General features: G+C 36.4%; 1 protein-coding gene across 1 annotated transcript; it reads right to left on the bottom strand.

Annotated features, from left to right (window-relative positions):
• Positions 1-10,163: 10,163 nt before the first annotated feature.
• Positions 10,164-11,733, bottom strand: LOC136207111 (large ribosomal subunit protein cL37). The gene is made up of 2 exons (XM_065998391.1): positions 11,535-11,733; positions 10,164-10,712 (listed from the first exon to the last, which is right to left on the bottom strand). The coding sequence occupies exons 1-2, from the start codon at positions 11,620-11,622 to the stop codon at positions 10,372-10,374; spliced, it is 429 nt and encodes a 142-aa protein (XP_065854463.1). The 5' UTR covers positions 11,623-11,733; the 3' UTR covers positions 10,164-10,371.
• Between the last annotated feature and the right edge of the window lie 11,080 nt (positions 11,734-22,813).

Here is a 22,813-nt window from a genome sequence, read left to right as displayed (position 1 = left end):
TCTCATTCGCTGGCCGTTTAACTCTTGTTAAATCCTCGCTAACTGGATTGCTGGTGCACTCTTTTTTGGTTTATAAGTGGCCGGCAGGCCTTCTAAAAACACTTAACCGCGCTATGAAGAATTTTCTTTGGACGGGGTGCATTGACCGTAGGAAAATGGTTACGGTGTCGTGGAGCATCTGTTGTAAACGCCTTGATGCTGGAGGTCTGGGAATAAAAAATTTTGCCCACTTTAACACAGCTTTACTCGGCAAATTTTGCTGGGACCTCATCCAAGGGGCCGACTTTGTGATTAATTTGCTGTGGTCCAGATTTCAATCCGCCTCCGGCCTTCCTAAACCTTGCATTGCACCATCTTCTATTTGGTCATCGTGCATGCTGATCTACAACACTATAAGATCTCTCTCCAGGTGGTGGATTGGGAGCAAAGAGACGAGGCCAAACTTCTGGACTAACCCCTGGATACGTCCCTCGATTGCTGATCAGTTAGGCTTGTCGGCGGGGGCTCAGCGTCGTAATTATGAATGTGTTTCGGGTTTCCTCTAGGGCAATGTTTGGGGAAATTTACAGCAGTTACCTTACCCGTTGCAGGAGCGAGTAATGTCAATCAGTCGCGGCCTAGATAAAAAGACGTATGCGTCTGGGAGCCGGACCCAAAAGGCGTCTTCTCGGTTCAGACGGCTTACAAACTACTATCTAATAGCATGGACGGGGCCAATTGGAACCTAAAGATTTGGGGAGCACATATCCTGTCGTCCCGCTCTTTCACTTGTTGGCGGGTAATACACGGGAAAATTGCAACGCATGATGCACTTAAAGCCCAGGGTTTACAACTTGCCTCGCGTTGTGCACTTTGCACTGGCGACAGCGAAACACTGAGCCACCTGTTCATAAACTGTCCAATTTCCAGGTCACTGTGGACTAGCATTGGAGAAAGGTTCAATGTGCCAATGGCATTTACTCCTGACTTCTATTCTTTTTTTGCAGGCCTTTGCGAGATTCGTTTTGGCACACAAGTTGCTTACTTGTGGTACTCGGTAATTGTCGGATGCACTTGGCTCATCTGGAAAGCCAGGAATGAAGCCATCTTTGATTCGCAGCTCCCTTCAATCCAAACACTGCATCACTCAATCAATACTCTCGTCAATGATTCGAATGGCATAGGGCGAGCTACTGTAATAGCAGGCATGACCGTGACATACTCAGTAATCTTCACTTGTCGCCCCGTCCGCCACCGGAGCCTAATATAAGAATTGTCAAATGGATCAGACCACCCGTGGGGTGGATAAAAGCCAATACGGATGGCTCGGCTATAAGGGGGACTGGTGCAGCAGGAGCGGGCGGCATCTTCAGAAATCACCGTGGGTTCGCGCATGGGAGCTTTGCCTTTGCAATCCCTACTGCGAATGATTTTTTGGCAGAGATTAGAGCAGTAATTTTTGCCGTGGACATTGTTTGGGAAAAGGGATGGACCAACCTTTGGATCGAATCTGACTCACTGGTCGTGGTAACGCTGCTCAAAACCTGCTCAGATTCTGTCCCATGGTCAGTTCGGCAACAATGGCTCAACTGTCTTCGACAATCCTCACAAATGGAACTCATAGTCACCCACATCTTTCGTGAAGGAAACAGGGCTGTGGACGCCCTTGCACGCTTCGGTGTCGGCGCCATCGACATCAATTGGTGGAACATGGCCCCAGACTTCTGTCAGCCAATGGTTTTTGATGATTTATGTAATATCTGTCACTTGCGTTTGTCTTAACTTTTTTCTCCCTTCTCCCCCCTATTGTACTTTTTTCATTTTTTATCTAATATATTCGGGTTTTACTGAGCCTGCGGCTAGGGTGCCAACATAGTTGGGAAGTTATTCTCAGTCCTAGTATCGTCCCAGCTTTCATAAAAAATAATAATAATAATGTGATAGTTTTGTCTCGTGGCAAGTTTTGCTCTGTCTTGTTCACGATAACAAGTTTTTTGCCCTTGATTTACATGGCATCTTCTAGTAATATAGAGAGTTTGTACGCTGATCTGAGTTTTGAAGATGAGGAAAATGGAGGAATCGCCTTCGAGGATGAGGATTTGAATACAGAATAATTGGATCTATGTTTGTGTTTGGTAGATATATTCCTTACTTATAAACCTATGGACTTCCAGGCCATGAGAGATGTGACAACTTCCTTGTGAAAACTGAGTAAAGGAGTCTACATTCGCTCAATTAACTTGAATATGTTTCTCTTCGAGTTCTTTGATGTTAGAAGAGTTCAGGAAAACGACCTTTTAACGTTTGACAATAAGATTTTGATCGTGCATCGAATAAATCAAAATGAACTTCCTACAGAAGTCCCACTGATCCATATACTAACATATGGGTCCAAATTTTCAACATGTCACATGGTTTTTTGTCAGAAAGAGTATTAATCATTATCGAGAATTATGTTACAAAGTTTGTTTCATCTGACCCAAACAACTTTCAAGGTATCTGGCTTGAATTCATGTGCAACCGGTGGTGGAGAAAAATCACTTGCTACAAAAGGAAACTGGCTTGACAAGAGGGGAGATGAATGTGGAGGAAATCATAGTGTTGAGAAAATGGTAGTTGATACGGTTAAGAGCGACAAACGAAGATGGGCCCAAAACAACTTACCTGGCCAATGGAAATGAAGGGGTTGCAGATGTAGTCATGACTAAGATAAAACATTGAAGGAAGAAAGTTATTGTTAATAAAGAGGAATCAATAAATGCAACTAACACAAAACAATTAGGCCAAAAAAAGGCTTCAGGCGTGCTCTGTTAGACAGACCCGTCCATCATCATGAGCATTCTAGCATGGAACTATCGTGGCTTAGGCAATCTGCATGAAGTAAGCGTGTTAGGATCTTGTTCGTCAATATAAATCGAAAATCACTTTATCTTAGAAACTCGTATTGGGATAAGTACGTTGGATGCTATTAAGAGGAAGTTGGGCTTTGTTGATTGTTTGAGTGTGAGGCCTGGGCTTATTATGGTTGTCGTTTGACACAGTTAGTATAATTGATTCTCAAATGAATTTCATTAAAGTTGAATTAAGCTTTGCTCTGAGATGGAATGTCACTTAATGGGGTTTTATGGGCATCCTGAGCGTGCGAGAAGAGTTAACTCTTAGTAGATCATTTGCAATCTATCTAAGGGTTCTAATCTTGTATGGGTCTGTAGAGGGGATTTTAGCGACTCCCCCCCCCCCCCTCGATGAGAAGCTCGGTAGAATTCCCCATCCTCAGGCTTTTATTAGGGGTTTCTAAGAGGCGGTGCGGTGTCAGACAGTGGGAATTTTTTAGGTGTTTTGGAAGCAAAGGGCTAAATCCTATTAGTTCAAAGTAGACGATGCCAATACACGATTTTTTCATTCTTATGTCACATGGAGGAAGAAACACAACAAAATTGAAAATCTCAAGGATGGAAACGGGAACTAACATGATTGGGAAGGGGCTTGGTGATGTTATGATTAGTTATTTTCATGATCTTTTTCAGTTATCTAATACATTCTATATGGATGTTTTAGACAATATTGAATTTGTTATTTTAGCAAGTCAGAATGATGATCTATTGATTCCGATTTTCGAAGAGGTGGTTAAAGCTGCAATTTTCAGTATGCTTCGATCCATACTTGATTTAGTTCAAGTTAGAAATTTTCACTTCATATTCATCCCTACCATCAATCTTCTACTTGGTTTTTTTTGACTTAAATTGTGAGTCTTGTACATGCTTCTGTTACCATGCTTGTTTATCTTAGTTTAATCATGAACTAAATTCCCTTAAGTATTAGCAATAACATATCAATTCAATGAGAGTCTCCTTCTACCATTCATCCAGTTCATTGTTTCTTCTTCATCTTTCTTTCTCTACTCCATTGCTTTTTTTCTTTGCTTCTTGAAGATTTTATCTTTGCTTCTTTTCTTCTTTTGTTTGTTCATCTTTTTCTCTTCTTAAACATTTTTTCAATTTAAATAACTTCTAGCTCTCAGTCCCTCCTGTTGGAGTGTCTGTCGTCTTCTCACTTGAGAAATTTTTAACCTAATTATATTTTCTGCGATACTTACCTTGCAAGCTAGTGTTTCTGTTGGTCCATTGTAATGTGAGAATTAGTTCCTAGGGGGGGTTAATGGAACTATTGAGAGTTTAAAAAAAATTAGCCAAGTTAAAATACTTCTCACAGTTCAATAACACAGCACAGAGGGTAAATCTTAAAGATCAGAAGCAACTTTAGTTGACTGGACACTAAGATTGTTTATGCCCTTTGTTCAGGAAATATCGCCTCAAAGGGGCTTCGGAACTTAGTGCTTCTTAGAGACAGCTCTGACTAGTTTAGATTTAATACTTCCGAAAAACAAGAAAGCAAGCAATAATAAGGAGTAAGAGTTAGAAAGTGATACTCGACAGTTTTATCCTGGTTCGGCTTTCTGCCTACATCCAGTCCCCGGAATTCCTCTTTCGAGCTTTAATCCACTACTGAGCTCTTTATGGTAGAGCGCAAACCCTTACAATAGCTATTGAGATATTACAGAGTACCTTCCTCTATAATCCTACACTCAGCTCTCTAACTCTTTGTTTGCTAAATACCAAACAAGCAATAGAGCTTCCGAACTAATCTAAATAATTGATAATTTGTTCTGAATAAGAACACAATGACAAATCTTAGAAAATGATTACATAGAAGAATGAAACGTTTGAGTAAATGCTTTTGCGTTGCTTTGCTTTGCTTGGGAACTTCAGGAAATGATTCACTCAGAATTTCAACGTTGAAGATCAAGTTCCAAAGTTGCAAATGAGGGGGCTTTTATAGTGGACACTTGAAGGTTGGGGTCATTTTGAATTTCAAAATAACCGTTGGAGGGAAACGCTTTTCTTTCGCTTTCACTCTTTAGAGGCCAGTGTCAACAGCCAATGGTCTTCTATCTTTTACCGTTGATTTGTCTGTTGTGCTGTGCTTCAGAGCTTGGTCGGAAGAAGACTAATTGTCTAACCAAATTAGGCAAAGTTCTGAGTTTGACCAGGGGACAAGCTGTCTGGTGCTTCTGAAACTTCCCTTTTATGGTTAGGCTTTGTTAGTTGCGCAGAGTCAACTCTTGATCTTGTCCAGCATGGCTTGATCTGTCTTCCGAGTTTGTCTCAGCTTTGAGACAGCTAAGCTTGCTTCTGGATCCTTCTGCCTGTTGGGCTGGAAGCTTGATCCACTAGCTTTTGGCTTATGGGCTTTGACTGAAGGCTTGAGGCTTTTTCTTATTTCTTTGAAATTATTATTAATTCATCAACACACTTCAACAAACACATTAGTATAAATAAATCAACATTTAAATTTAATGTGTTATTAATTATGGAGATATTGATTTCATTTAATATTTTTGTCATAATCAAAATTAATGTGGAAATTGTGCTTCAACAGTTTCGATCTGATTTTTAATGGACAAAGGAAATGGATTAATGGAGGCCTATTCCTGATTATGTTTAGAAGACGAGGAGGAACAAGGGGTGATTTTGGGAGAAGAACATGTTGTTAATCTTACGAATCAAGGTTTCTACTTTGCTGTTGGTCAGTTTCTAACAGCCAAATCTGTACACCTTAAAAGTATGAAGAATATGTTAACATCAATATGGAAGCATGTGAATCAGACTTGGAGGAGAGATTTCTTTTCCAGTTTTTTCACGAGCGAGATATACTGCCAGTGCTGAATGACGGTCCTTGGACATTCAATCAAAACGTGCTAATAGTGAGACACCTGGATGTAATGGAGCAAGCAACCCAAGTTGAATTGCATGGCTTAATCATATAGGTTCGGATATCTTATTTTCTAGTTGGCTTTCAAACAGAGGCTACGTGTAAAATTCTAGGCAACCAATCAGATCTGAATAACTTTACTAGTGTTTAGAGAAATTATCAGCGAATAAAAGTTACTATCGATGTCCGAAACACAATCAAAATGGGCCAGAAGTTAAAACGTAGTAGTGGAGAGTGGTTGTGGATCAATTTTCGCTATGAGAGAATACCATCCTTATGTTTTAATTGTGGAATTATCGGACACTCAGACAAATTCTGCCAATTGCTATTTGACAATCCTGATGATCATATTGAGAGACATTTTGGTAGCCATCTACGTGCCTAGCCAAGAAGAATGACGGTCCAAATTGGAAGAGGATGGCTGAGGAATCCATTGGAGGCAGTTGATGAGGATAATTTAGACAGTTCAAACATTGATGAAGTTCCTGCAGGGGATAAGTCTAAATCCAGAGCGTTTAGGAGCAAAGATATACAAACAAGTGGTGCCCCCTCCCAAATTGATAGTTCAAACAGTAAGGAGAGTCAGAATCCCTCTATTGAAGACGGAAAATGGCCACACATGGAGAATGTCAATATGGAAGTAGAATCTGATATCCTATAAAAAAAAATAGATATGGGGCGGCTCCTAGAGCCAATGTCTGTCTGAGGTTATAAGTCTCATAAGCTGGAACTGACGTGGGTTGGACAAACCAAGGACAGTTAGTGTTCTAAAGGATCTGGTGCAGGTCCACATGCCCATGTTAGTGTTTCTTATGGAGACAATGATTAACTCAGAACGCATCTTAGAAATATGTAAACAACTTGGGTTTGAGGTCATTTTGTCTTATGTTAGTATCTTAAAAGAGCTAGACAATTGCTCAGACTCTTATGTAAAATATTCAGCCAATTCGGCTGCTCATCTCTTAGATAAGGCGGTCAATTCTTTGTCTGTTCGTGGTGTGTGGGCATGTCCACCACCCTATCTAAATGTTGTTCTTTCTTCCGATTCTAATAATTAAGAAATGTTTTACTTCAAAAAAAATCCCTTAACTAGGATATAGGTGAATTTAGTTGATTAGTATTTGCGAGCAAATTAAGTTAGATATTGTATTTTGTCTAAGGTTTAACAGGAGGATTAGTTAAATATGTTTAATTGATATGAGACCTAACAGAGACCGGGTAGATAGCTAATTGAAAGGCGTTCTTCTAATTTATTAACACTTAACTAGACATATATTTTAACTGAATAGCAATTTATTAACACTTAACTAGACATATATTCTAACCGAAAAGTGCGGTCCTGTGACTTAGGTTACAATTTAGCCTTAGCCTTCAAAGAACTTAAGACTTCACAGTTTATTTTGGAGGTGTCATCTAACTAAGGAAGTCAAGATAAATTGTGAACAGACGTCATAAAATCATGGTTAGGTTTATAGCTTTGTTAAGAAGATTACCATCTCTTGTTGAACAACGTTAAAAACACAATATTTTCTCGCCTATGAATTCATAATAATTAGCTAAGAATTTGAAATCCTAATTACCATTCATCATTTGCAATTTCAAACATAAACTAAAGCACATGCTTTGATTTTACTTGCTTGTTTTGCTTAGATAATAAAGAACTTTATTAAAATTGGTACTCAAATTACTAATCCTCGTAGGATTAACTCATACTTACGTAATTTATTTACTTGTTGTGATAATGTGCACTCGTTTTTATTATTGTTAAGTATCACAAGCATCACCAAACAATGGATAAAACATCATCTGATCCTCAACTTGATGGGGTTTTTGATGCGGTTTTTATAAGGAGGGCCGAATCTCCCTAGAACCCCACACATATCACATGGGTCCTAGGGAGGATTGAATCCTCCTATAAAATCCCCAACTTGACAAGCAGAGTTACGCAAGTTAAAAAAAATGTTGCGTAAAATTTAACCATTGGTATTTCTTTCGTCAAACTGGTACAAAATTACACGTGTCACTAATATTAACATGTATTAACCTTTTTGCTAAGTTGAAGGACCAAACTAGTACATAAAATTTAATTTTGACCTATTTGACTTTACTTATCAAGATAAAGATCCAAATTGATCCTTTATTGCCAAACAATAAGAACATTAGGGTTCAATGTTAATAGTTACAAAAGTTCTATACCTTCATCCAACAAGATAAAGCATTAAGGAAAAAACAGAGTAAAGTCACAAAGTTTAAAGACCAATAATGCAAATTGCCAAGAACAAACAACATTGCCAAACACGATAACATTATTATATTTATATTATTATATTTATACAGAGACAACCTAATTGATACGACACATTTAACATGGTTATCATTTTTATTATATTTATATTATATATAATCACGTGAAATACATAGATCATATAATACGATTATAACAAGATAACTTGTTTTGACACCCCTAACATTATTAAACGAATTCTTCAATCATATTTTCTTTAATTCGGCCTAGGTATGTTAAGAGCCAACACAAAATGCCTTTTCTCATATACTAACTTCAGCCTGAATGACAATAAATTTAAAGATGTAAACGAGCCGAGCTCATTCGACTTGATAAAAGCTCGACCGTGTTCAGCTCGATTTATAAACGAGTCGAGCTTGAACATGATGAACCCCACTTCGAAAGCTCACGAACAGGTTCGTTTATAGGTTCATGAACAAACTCGATTATAATATTCATTATCAGACTCGTCAGCAAGCTTGGTTCGATTATTATTTTTAATAATAGTATTTTCATAAATGGTGAAATGTAAAACTACGTAGTTTTGTGTGAAACTATAGTTTTGTATTTAAGAAATTTCAAGTAAACATAAATTAATAAACATAATTAATGAGTTGTTCCCGAGCAAAGTTCATGAACAGAATTAACGAGTTGCTCGCAAGTAAAAGCTCGTGAACAAATAAACGAGCAGCTGATACAAAATATTGAGTCGAGCTCGAGTTTCTTACAAGCTGAGATAAGTAGACCAAAGCTCGGCTCAATTATAGCGCTAAATAAATCCTTCCAATAATAAGGAATAAGCAATAAAAAAACAAAAAAACAACAACAAAACAACCTCACTCACTCAGCTGTCCATATAGGGCGGCCCGGTGCACTACACGTCCCCGCTAAGCGAGGGTCCGGGGAGGGGTCCCACCACAAGGGTGTACTGGGGGCAAGCGTTCCCCTACCAATTTTTTTTTTTGGCAAGAGACCGCTCCTAAGACTCGAACCCGTGATCTCTCGGTCACACGACAACAATGTTTACCGTTACGCCAAGGCTCACCCTCTCAGCTGTCCATATAATGACAAGAAAAAAAAAAAACAGAGCTCAGTTCAATGACTGAATTGGATCTTGCTCAAGCAGCAGCTATTGTGTACTCAAATTGGCAGCTTATATGTTTTTGCATACCTGGGAAAGGTTATAAATGCACAGCTATGAAGTTTCATGGGAACTTTTGTAAATTACTGGCCTAATTTATCGGTTTTTAAAATAATTCTGTGCAACCCTGGAGCAACCAACAAAAGAATATGATATAACAACAAAATGATCACCACTGAAGCATCAAAAAGTACAAGCGTCTGCTGATAGCTGGTAGAAATTAGCTGATTTTTCTTCCAAAATAAGTATATGCCGTTGTTTTTCAATCCTAACCAAACACTCTAGTATCTAGAGTTTGGAGTAAAACGACAAAAAGGAGTTACAAAAAGGAAAACTAAACGAACACTAAATCTATACCTAATGTACCATGAACAAGAAAACAATTCATCCTCGGGTAATCTAAACATGGAGAAGTACTTTTTTCCAAAATGTTACAAGTATGGAAATGAAGAAGATGAATAAAAATTACAAGCAGGATAATAATGGACCAAATAAGAATTGAAAACCTGCTCCAAATGGAGTTCCCAAAATCCCTGTGCTCTTTTTATATTGCCCTGTCTACCTAAAAGCTTGAGCATATCATATATCCCGCACTCACCCTTTAAGCCAACGCATTAGACATTCAGACTTATTATCTCAGACCTTTTGAAGAAATTAAGCCAAGGATTTCAAGTAAGGAGCACGAAATCAGCCAACTCTAATTTACCTCATTTTGAAACTCTGCTCTCACAAAAGTCGCCTTCATATATATAAAAACCAATCTAGATTATATCCGGTACTTTTCACACTGTAATCTGTAAAATCACTCATTTGGAGCTTCAATATCTTCACGGGTATGTTTATCAAGAATTTCTAATGATCATATAACCATAACACTGAAGTACATTAGACTTGAGGCCTACTGAGTATTTATAACATAGTAAGCAAAACTCTCATACGGCATTTCTAACAAGATACAAGGATCATCATTAAATTATGACAAAAGGATGCAGAAATGAATCTCTTGGACTTGATAATTGTGTAACATTCAAGTTCAAAGGAGAATTTTTCGACAAATACAACTTCAGGATTCTTGAGTTTCAGATGAAATAAGAAACAAAATTGAAAATATATTCAGACTTGCTAAAAGAGACATGGGATCTAAAGAGGAACATAAGGGTCAGCAATGAACCTGCAAGTCAAGTTGAAGCAAAGTTCAGACATTCTTTAACTTCTTCATCTTTGAAGGTGGCCATCTGCCCTTCTTTCTCAATCTCCTTTTACGAACTAGCCTCTTTCTACGAAGCCTAATCTTCTTGGCCATTTTCATCCTCATTTTCTGCTCCATTCTCTCCTGAAGCTTCGACTCTAACGGTAATTTGTCTACAGGCACAACCTCCTCCTTACTTTCAGCAGGGGGCTCACTTCTCTCCACTGGAGAAGCCCCATCAATGTCTGAAGAGGCACTCACAAGAACTGTTTTGCTGCGCAGAGTAGCATTCTGAAATCTAACTCCATTGAATTGAAGATCAATGGGTTTGAATTGCAACCTAGAAACTGAAAAAGGATAACAAAAATCCAAACAAGGGTTCAATACAAAATTCAAAAAAAAAAAAAAAAAAAAAAGAAACAAAGAAAGATATAAAATTGTTAGACACAACCCAAAGAAACAAAGGTCTAACTTCTAAGAACAAAAGAAAACGCCATAGAAACAGTACAAAATGTTGAAACATTGTAAAAAGCGATGAGCTACTAGGTGTTTGATGCAATGCCCAGTTGAATACGAAGTGGAAGGAGACACCTCAAGTAAAATGCCATATGGAACAACAATAAAGGGCGCCCGGTGCACTAGGCATCCCTGCTAGGCGCGAGGGTCCGGGGAGGGATCCACCACAACGGTGTATTGGCGGCAAGCCTTCCCCAGCCATCTTTTTGGCAAGAGGCGGCTCCTAAGACTCGAACAGGCTCGAACAGGCTCCTAAGACTCGAACGAGGTCACACGACAACTACGTGTTGCGCCAAGGCTCACCCTCCATTTGGAACAACAATAACCGAACAAATTTATACAAATTTCAGCGATTAAAATTGCAAAAGAAAGAAAGATATAACATTGTTAGACAAATAACTTCTAAGAACAAAACAAAAACGCCATAGAAACAGCACGAAAAGGTTGAAAGTTTGGAAAAGCGTATGAGCTACTAGGTGTTTGATGAAATGTCCAGTTGAGCACAAAGTGGAAGGAGACAGTGTGAAGTAAAATTGGGTATAAAACAACAAAAATCGAACAAATTAAAACAAGATCCCATCAAATGAAGCGATTGAAATAGCGAAAGAAAGCATGTTAGATGTAGAAATTGAAAGGGAGTAAAAGAAGTATACCGGGAGTAGCAGAAGCAGCGAAAAGCAAGGTAGAAGATGGGGAAGGGGAGAGAGAAGTGAGAGAATTGGAGAAGAGTAGGAGAGACATTGTTGGGTTTAGGTGATAGGATCTCGTTGGGTAGATTTAGCCTCTCATTTTGGTTTCTATGGCTTTGGATAAGGAGAAAGGCTTGTCCTGTCCGCTTTCAATTTCATAGGCACAACAAACTAAGAAGAAAGCTAATAGTAATAATAACAGACTAATTTTCGCATAAAATAAGTTATTAATCTGATTTTGACTTAAAATTTAAAAATAAAGGATAAATCAAAATAAAACAAGCTATTAATTACTCGAGCAGTTTTCACCTGGTCAGTGACTGACCAAGTGAATTTGGTCGGTCACTGTTAGATCTAAACTTGTTAAAATCATATGCTGGAGATTAAAGCAATCGTATGACTTAGATTTACACATCTTCGATCTAACGGTGACTGACCAAATTCGTCTGATCAGTTACTGACCATGTGAAAATCACTGTTAATCACTATTATTTTTCAAGGGATAAGGTGAAAAATACCCCTAACATTTATCGTCAATAACAATTTTACTCCTAACGTCTAAAATGATGCAAATTACCTTTAACATTGACCGCCAAGAGAAATTTTACCTTTAATTTCAGACATTATTATAAAATACATATATTTTGTTCATTGTACCAATTTGCATATCAGTTGGTTCTAACAAAATATTTCTTATTTTCTGTGATTTAATAATAGAATTGAAGATTGATATTTATAAATTTGGTGAAATATTTGAATTTTTTTTTGTCCAACTCGTACAAAAGACGGTATATTTTTTATTTTTTAAAATTTCACATCTAAGTATATATTTGTGATCTGTTATTAATGAGTGGTAAAAATGGCGCACAGATGATGCGTAGATGACAAGATTCATAGTCGGAAAGACAGTTTGATGAATCATTTTTCAAATTAACTCAATTTGTCAATATTAACGGTAAAATTACTTTTAGTTGTCAATGTTAGGAGTAAAATTGTATCATTTTAGACATTAGAACTAAAATTACTCCTGACTGTAAAGGTTAGGGGTATTTTTACATTTACTTTTTCGAGTAATATATCTATAACTTCAAATTTTGTATGACTTTTTTAATTTTTATAATTCCTTTTATGTTCTATGCTGTTTTGGAAGTTGTTAATTGTTTTTATATTGTGTTCAAATATGCTCTTTCTCCAATACTGTTTGGTATTGCAGAGGACTTTTTTAGTCGGTGGCTGGTCAATTTGGTGGGTGAATGCAAATTTCAACCTATGGTTTATCACAACTCTACTCATTTTCCTTCTCACCTCCTATATGCAGATGATATGTTAATCTTTGGCAGGGCTACTCTTAAAAATATGAAATGTGTCAAGGATCTTTTCAATTTTTATGCAGCCATATCGGGTCAGACGGTTAACTGGGATAAATCTGCAATTTATTTTGGGAACAGTATTAGAACTCAGCGCAGGAATCGGCTCATTGATATTCTGGGTATTAGGATTGCTCGGCTGCCGTTTAATTATCTTGGGGTACCAATTTTTCAGGGGGCGCCAAAGGCTCGTTATTTGCAGCCGCTTATGGATCGCTTCCTTTCTAAATTTAGTCTCTGGAAGGGGCGGTCGCTCTCTTTTGCAGGTAGGCTAACTCTGATAAAATCAGCATTAACGGGTGCCCTAATACATTCATTTATGATTTACAAGTGGCCATCCTCTCTCTCCACTAAGATTGCTAAAGCTCTCAGAAACTTCCTTTGGACTAGGGACAAGGATTAGAGAAAGCTTCTTACGGTCAAATGGAAGAAGTGTTGTCAATTGTATGAATTTGGGGGGCTTGGAATCAAGGATATTGGACTGTTCAACAATTCTCTTCTTGGTAAGTTCAGTTGGGATTTGATTAAAAAAAATGGTTATATTCCCACTTTGCTTCGAAGTCGGTTCCTTTATCAATCTGGTATGCCCAAGCGATATATTTCGAATTCATCGGTTTGGACCTCTGTTCGACCAATTTTTTATCAGATCAGTTTGGATGTTACCTGGTGGTTTGGAGACAACTCTGAACTGAATTTCTGGACGGACTCTTGGATTGTGCCGACGGTTGCAACTCAGCTCAGCATCCCGACAAATATTCAGCACAAGCTTTATGACCCGCTTCACTCTTTTCGAGATGATGAATCTTGGACTAATTTGCATCGGCTCCCTGATCTTGTTCAATTGAACATTCAGAGGGTCTCTGGCAGTCGGGACGGAACCGACACCTGTGTATGGAAGCCGGCTATGTCAGGTGTGTTTACTGCCAAAGATTTTTATAGCTCCTTCTGCAACAGCACTGCGGTTGAGTGGAACAAATTCCTGTGGAATGCCTTTGTGTCGCCTAGGCGGTCTGTCACCTGCTGGTTAGTGATTCATAGGAAAATTTCGGTTCAAACCAATTTACAGGTATGTGGTTTTTCACTGGCTTCGAGATGTGAATTGTGTAAATGCCATATTGAATCAATTGATCACCTTTTTGTAACGTGTCATGTGTCGAATAGCCTTTGGAATGTTGTATTTTCTGCTTTTGGCATACACCGTAGTAGTGGGTAAATTTCACTTATGGTGTACAACTTTTGCCCTATTTCACACTTTGGTGTACAACCTTCAATTTGTCTCACTAATATGTACGAACTTAGGGGTGACCTCTCACTGTGGTGTACAACCGGTTAAAATGACCGGTCAACGTCCGGTCAACTCGCCAGCTCAACATTTTTCAACTTTAATTAAAAACTCCCTATATACAATTACCAAAATACCCTTTATCCCAAAAAAAAATAAAATAAAAATACATCATATTCTTAGTTCAACTCTCTCTCTCTTTCCATGGCTCCTTTCTCTCTCTAACTCTTCTCCCTCTCTAATTCCTTTCTTTCTCTAATTCAGTAGCTATTTTTTTCTCTCTAAAACTAGTTACAACCTCTCTCTCTCCAACTTTCCCTTTCTCTCTCTAAAATTCAAACTGATGGCTCTCTTCACACTCATAATCAGACAGTTCCATTTTTAGTTGGGTTTGAGAAATTAATCTTATAAAATTCAAATAAAATAGTGCAACATCCACCTCTCCTTTTCAATTGGAATGATCGAAGCAGTTACATGGCAAATTGTATGGATTCTGGGAACTCATTTTCTACCTGCTTCACTCTAACTCCACTAATTTTCACGACTAGAAAATTGAACCACATCACTGAACGAAAACGATGAATTTCTCTAAATTGTCGTAGCCATTGAACCAAAACTTCTGCGTTGAATCAGATATGTTCTTCCATGAAAATCTCTTTGTAATCCCTTGAGGTCACATCGACAGTTGGTGTTCACCATTTCGATAGAGACGATGCTCGAAACATGTAATTACCGAAAGCGGCAGGTGAAGCGATGGAGAAGAGAAAGCGAGAGGAAATGGGGGAGGAGGAGATAAAACTTCACTTTTGTGATTATACTTATTATCTCATCTCCAGTCATTTTTGTTTTTCCATTGGATCTATAACTTTACTATTTTTGAGCTTCATTAGATGTGGTGAACGAAAAAATGGAAGAGAGAAAGAATACAATGAGAGAGAAAGAATATGATGAGAGAGTGTATATCTTTTTTAATTAGAAAAAAAATTAGGGGTATTTTAATAATTACATTATGTGTGGGCCCTTTTTATTAATGAATAGGATGGAAATTGCTGAGCTGGCGAGTTGACCAGGCGTTGACCGGTCATTTTAACCGATTGTACACCATAGTGAGAGGTCATCCCTAAGTTCGTACATATTAATGAGACAAATTGAAGGTTGTACACCAAAGTGTGAAATATGGCAAAGGTTGTACACCATAGGTGAAATTTACCCCCGTAGTAGTCTATTGACCTTTGGGAATCTTTTCCGGGAGATTAGAGCTATTCGTTTACATATTTCTATGAGAAAGGGGTGGAATTTGGCTTCTATAACTGCTGTTTGGTACATTTGGTACATCAGAAATATGGCTATTTTTGAAAATGATCTCCCTTCAATCCAATTCCTTCAGAATCGGATTCACTTTTACATTCAGGAACCAAAATGGATTGTCAATTCGCCGATCCGTGCTCGGCCTCCACCGGACCCTATCATTGTTCGCTGGTGTCCGCCGTCGTCGGGTTGGATAAAGGTTAACACCGACGGTGCGCCTGGTATCGCGGGAGCTGGGATTTTCAGAAATTCCCGAGGTTTTGTTATTGGTTGCTATGCTATTAACCTCGCTAGTTCTTATGCGCACATTGTCGAGTTGTCTGCCATTATTTTCGCAGTAGAATCTGCCTGGGAGCGGGGGTGGCACAATCTTTGGATTGAATCGGATTCTGCATATGCGGTTGAGATGCTAAACAGTAAGTCTACCATGGCTCCCTGGAAAATTAGACAAGACTGGCTTCAGTGTTTATCTAGATTCTCGAATATGAATTGCAGAATTACTCATATTTATCGAGAGGGCAATCAGGCTGCGGATCAACTCGCCCGTTTTGGCAAATCAGCTTCTGCTATTACATGGTGGCATTCGGCTCCTCATGTTTGTCAATCGTCTGTTTTTGACGATCTTTGTAATGTTGCACATGTTCGTTTTCCTTAATTTTCTGTTTTGAACTTTCTTTTTTTCTTCTTTTTCTCCCTTTGTAATTTTCTTTTTTTATTAATAATATTTCGGGTTGATTTGGTGTGCTAGGGGTGCCAACCTAGTTGGGATGTCTAACCACTTTATCGCGTCCCAATCTTTCATGCAAAAAAAACATGCTCTTTTGGATTTATTTTTTTAATTATTTTAAAAAAATTATTCATATTTTAAAAAAAAAAATTGTTAGTTTAAATTTGCATGCCATTTTAAGCTGTATATTTATGATTTTTTTTATATGTATTAGCGATATTTAATATTGCCAATCTGAACTTTGTCACGTGTGGATTTGAGTGTAGATGTGCCAGGGAAATTAATTCTCAATTAATTAAGATGATTACGTAATAAATACACGAATAACTAGACTTTTAAATGAAACAAGTGACGAGGGACACAAGGACTAATAAAATCTACTTTTTGGATTCTTAGTGCCGCTATAGAAGCTTTACTAAAACGATGATAGCTACCAAAAATAAAATACGAAATTGACACAAATTTTTTGAGAAAAAGTCAATTTTATTGATAGGAATAACTTGATTACAATAAATTGATGGAATGAAAGCAATTACAATTCAATTTATGTATATCACAAAATAGCTAAATCAATTCTAGATGTTAATTATAAAATAAAATACGAATGATACATCAATTGGAGTGTAAAAACAACGTAATGGAATTGAAATGCTACAAATAGAATTGGAATGACAAACTCGAAGCCAATAAATGGCTAGCTTGACGTGTCTTGATTAGATCCCACGAGCATGAGTGCGACTTGAACGAATGATTGAATATATATGAACGTTTTGAGCATGAACTTTCAATAATGATTTGATGATGATTGTGGGCGAACTGAATGTTTGGAGAGTTTTAGGTTTGGAATCGGGATTGACAAATGATTTTGAATTGGAATTGGATGAGAAACTAAATGATTGATAAACAAAAAGGACGACTCAAGATTAAATTAACTTGGTATCACAAAAACTAAACAATAAAAACAGAATTTTGAAAGTTGAAACGGAAAATCGAGATACAAAAATGTGTATAAAATGAGATTCCGGACACAGAATTGAGCGAAACGAAAGCCTAAATCAAATTTAGGATGTTGGGAACAACAATAAAGCAAAAATTTGGACTAAAATGGACTCTGTAATACCGAAACAAGGCCACAAAGAAATCTGGGTGGAATGTGCAAAAGAAGAACAAAGCGAAGATTATGAACTTCGAACGATAAAAAAAACTTAAAAAAACGAACTCGGAATAGACAAACTAAAGAAAGAAAGCTAAGAATTGCTCCCCTTGAGTTGAGAAACGTGAAAAACAAGGCTAAGAACTAAAGGAAAATACTTGATGAGTTGAAAAGAGAAAAGTGTATTTGTGTTGATATTTGTTTTGTGTTGAAATGAGGAGGGGGGAAGACTCTATTTATAGTTGAAAATAGTAGGGTTAATTGTAAATAAACTCATAATTTCCCTCCACTAACCCTTAATGTCAGTTTATTTAGTTGCTAGTAAGTGGTTAAGTTGGTTAGAGTAAGTGGGTAGTTAAAGTGAGCTCTTAAATACTGCTCCTAAATACCGCCCTCAAATTACTTATCACTGTCTCCATTTGGACATTTTTGCCCTTCTCATAATTTTGATCAAAAAACTGAAAATTTTCTCTCCAAAATCATAAACCCGAACAACAATAATTGAAATTATGAAAATAATTGATACGGTGACAACCCAAACTCTTGAAATGGATGATTACAAGTCGAAAACATTAAAATTTACGTTTTTTTATAAAAAAACTCATGAAAATAATATATACTTTTTTATGACGATTTTGTATTTTTCGTCACAAAAAATTGGAGAATTTTGCATTTTTCGTCATAAAAAATTGAACGATTTAGTATTGTTCGTCACTGAAAATTTTACGATTTTGCACCGGCCAAAATTTGGCCTAAACGGATGCTGCATCCGTTCGGCCCATGGTGGGAACGGATTCCGCACCCGTTTAGGCCAAATTTTGGCCGATTCTCTAAAAAAACAGTTTTGAAAAAAAATATATGCAAAGGGCAAAATTGTCCAAATAGAGGCGGTGATAAGTAATTTAGAGCGATAAATAGCAAAACCCTAGTTAAATCGGTTAGAGTAAGAGTAGGGATAGCAACCAATTTGACTAACCATTTAGGCATGGACCTTAATTCCAAGTTTTATTTCTCCTATATACGGACCCGAATCTGTCCCATGAGCATATCACGGATTCCTCAGGATGTCTAGTTTCTGGAACACTCAACCTCGTGAAAATTTTTATCTGTTTGATACCCCGAATAGTCAATTGAAGTGGCGTTAGTATGGCAGACATGTACTCTAACTTCTGACGCTTATTTCTCTCTCCATATGGACCCGAATTAGGTCCACGAACACATCACGGATTCCTCGGGATGTCTAGTTTCTGGAACATTTGACCTCATGAAAAAATTCATCCGTTTGATTCCTCAAATGGTCCGTAGAATTGATGTTGGTGCTATTGGAAAGAGAGTCATTTTTTATCTTTATATTTTTTCTTCTTCTTTTCCTTGTACTGGAAACTAGCTTGCCGAGCTGAGAATGCCCCTAAGCTGAGACCAGTAGCGTCGAAGGGATGATTTTTCAATTTTTTATTAATATTTTTATATTCATTAATGAGAATTACAATATACTAAAAAATATAAAATATATTTTATAAGCCAACAATATGATATTTTAAATTTTTAGTATATAATTTTTTATGCTATATTGACGAATAATACGGCTGACAATTTTTAACATAACAACATACGCAAGACATCTGTTTATGGATTACTAAACCTAGCCACAAATTCCTACATTTAGTCCCGTGAAAAGACGAAACTGCCCTTTCAACAAATCTCAAATCCTCTCACAAACCTAAAACTCTCTATAATCTAATTCGGACTAATTTGGTAAAGAAAAACATTGAAAATGACTAATGATACATAATTTTGTTCGAAAATATATTTTATTTACGGTTGTTTATAGTAAAATTGAATGATTTTTAAAAAATCAATTTTTCAGTGTCGGGGCATATGAACAATATGCCTCCACCACAGGTGGGGGCGTATGAACATCACGTCCCACCACAGGTGGAGGCATATTGTTCATATGCCTCCACCTGTGGTGGGGCGTGATGTTCATACGCTCCACCACAGGTGGAGGCATATTGTTCATATGCATCCACCTGTGATGGGACGTGATGTTCATACGCCCCACCTGTAGTTGAGGCATATCGTTCGCATGCCTATGTGTGAATTTTTTTCCAATTTTACATTTTAATTATTATTATTCTAAACAATTATAAATATTATAATTATTCTAAAAAATTGTAAATATTATAATTATTAATATTATAATTTGAATTATAATTATTAATATTATAATTTGAATTATAATTATTAATATTATAATTAAATAATATACATGAAGTATCAAATATGTATTAAAATGTGTTAAAAACAATAAGTTCTAAAGAATTCTAAATATTAAAAAATTATAACAATAAGTTTTAATATTTTAGAATAATAATAATTAAAATGTAAAATTGAAAAAAAAAATTCATACGTGGACATGCGAACATCACGCCTCACCACGTGGTGAGGCATGATAGCCACACGCATCACCGCGTGGTGAGGTGTGATAGCCACACGCCTGCGTTCCGCATAGAGAATTCTTTTTTTACAAAGACAAACAATAAGGGCAGTTTCGTCATTTCACGGAGCTAGGGGTGAGAAATGGTGGCTGGAAATAACAACACCCATAACATGACATAACACAATTATACACCGTACCGGTTTAACATCCGAACGTGTACTTATTTATTTTAGTTGAATTCTTCATCAAGGTCACAACTTTAAGTAATTCATAGAAATAGTTGGTAAATCCTTTTGTTTTTTTTTTTGGTAATGTTGGAAGGCTAGAAGCCAATAAACAGCAGGAGAAGAGCAGAAAAAAATAAATAACTAAACATGAGATAAGAAACTAAAGACTAAGTATTTAAGACTCTTTGTGATAGTGTTCAGCCACTATTATCCGCGAAGAGTATATTCTGGAGGCCTGCAGGAGGCCTACCACACTCGTGATAGCCCAAAGATAGAGCACATGTGTAGTTCGCCAGCCAGTCAACTGCCTGATTCCCTTCTCGAAATGTATGAACGAACCGGATATCCCAAGCCTTATCCCTTAACTCCACACATTTGAGGATGAGCCAAGAGAGCGGATGATTAGTTCCCACTGAATTTTTCATAAATAACACTCAATAATCACCTTGCGATAGCCTTATCCCAAGCAAGCACAAGTCCAAAATAGAGTCCCCATAACTCTGCCAGGATTGCCGTGCATATTCCGATATTTACCGCGAAGCCTCCCAACCATGCGCCATTATGGTCCCGGATCAGTCCTCTCGCCGAAGCAAATCCGGGATTACCTTTGCTCGCCCCATCTGTATTTATTTTTACCCCATTTATCTCGGGTGGCTTCCAAGTTATCCATTTCTCAATTCTGACCCAAGGTTGTTTCATCATCAGTAGCTCATCAGCTCTTTTCACTTCCTTTGCTTTGGAAACCACAAAATCCACTTTCGACACTCCCGCTTCCTTTCCCTCAAACACCCAAACGTTTCTCCATTTCCAAATCCACCATAAACAGAGAGCAAAAATAATGTTCCACTCTACCCTATTTACTTTGCTAGTGCATAAGATGTTCGTGTTAAACCAATTCGAAAAATGAGATCTGAAAAACATACCATGACATGCGCTGGGCACGAGCTGCTTCCATAGTTGGTAAATCCTAAGTATTAATTTGCTTATTATAAAAATGTAGTTTACGAGTTATTACCATCATATGTGTGACTTGTATTTTAATATTAATTTCAATTGTTTCAGAAAATTTGAACATAAATGAGGGTGCAGATCTATCACCATCATACAATTTACTTTGAATGTTGCCAAATAAGATCAATTATATCCACATTTAACAGAAAATTTGAATAGACTGGTTTGATAATTATTCGACTCATATATCTGATTTAGAGATGGTAGCAAATACGTATTTTACGGATGCCCAATACTACCACACCCTAATGGAAATACACAAACCCTGTGTAAAACGATATAAAATAGGTATATAATCCAAACAAATTACATGTGACAAGTACGAAATGGGTATAGAATCATCCCCTAGCTAAGGTACCCAGTACTCACCATGTAAGTGGACATATAAATTTTATTCTCTTGAAGGTAGATAAATGTGAACACCTAATATAAAACAAAATAAAGATTTTCATTGTATCAAAATGAACTTATTATTTTTAATTTCTTAATAATTTGAATGATTTAGAATCTTTTGAATTTAAAAATGTTTATTAGATTATATTTTGTTGTAATTTATTTATTTTATATATAAAATTCAAAAATATACATGTTAAGGTAATGTAACGGATATGAATAAATAAGAATTTAAAATTGACATTACTCAAAGATCATCCCTAATTAATAATAATATAAACATTATTATTATTGATATTTGAAAAACTCGTTGCGACATTTAAGCAACATTCAGATTGAAATAACAGTAAACCAGTCTATTCAAATTTTTTTATTAGGTAGTTGTATTCAGGGGCGGAGCCAACTTAGGGTCCGAGGTGGCTCCATCGGCTCCACCCTTGAGTATCAGTCTTTTTGTCTCTTGTAGCCTCCCCTACTATTAATGTATATAGACTTTATGCATTATTATTATTAAATGTTTAAAGGTAGATGCATGCTCTTATTTAAGAGGTCTTAGGTTCAACCCCCACCACCCTCATTTTATTTTAAAAAGTTTTTATTTATTAGTTAGTTAATTTACCATTATTATTTTTTTTGGTAGAAGTTAATTTACCATTATTAATTAATTTAAATTGACTTTTTATTTTGATAACACTTTTGAATTCACTTTATTATGTCTCTTCCATTAAAAAAATTAATTTCTTATTTTTGAGATTCAAGTAACTTAATTTATAAAAATATAAAAAATTTAAAACTAAAAATAAAAACTGTAAAAATGTTATAATTTTTTAGAAACCAGCGTTGAAGTAATAGAAAATTAAATATATTTGCTCTTTTCGCGTTGGACATTTTTAATGTTTTAGTGAACATATCAAAATGACGGTGTTTTAACGCTTTGGAGGCAAAAAAAAAAATTTCCTAACCCAAACAGACTGGACTATGAAAATTTACCCTCAACCGTAGGATTAAAATTAGCCCTCTAAGTCTAAATTCCTAGCTCTACCACTAGTGGTATTCATACATTAATAATAGATCTTCAGTTTAAAAAAACAGCTCAAGGGTAGAAAAATAGGTAAAATTACATCATTTCATACATTAAGAATAGATCTATAATTAAAGAAAAGATCTATACTTAAAGAAAACAACTCAAAAGTAGAAAAATAAGTAAAATTACATCATTTCATACGTTAAGTATAGATCTGCACTTAAAGAAAACAACTCAAGGATAGAAAAATAGGTAAAATTACATAATTTCAGACGTTAAAAATAATAATAAATCTCCACTTAAAACAAACA

This window comes from Euphorbia lathyris, chromosome 9 (genome assembly GCF_963576675.1).
Source record: "Euphorbia lathyris chromosome 9, ddEupLath1.1, whole genome shotgun sequence".
NCBI classification, from domain to species: domain Eukaryota; kingdom Viridiplantae; phylum Streptophyta; class Magnoliopsida; order Malpighiales; family Euphorbiaceae; genus Euphorbia; species Euphorbia lathyris.
Note: the sequence above shows the minus strand (reverse complement) of the source record. Positions and strands in the feature narration are given on the sequence as shown.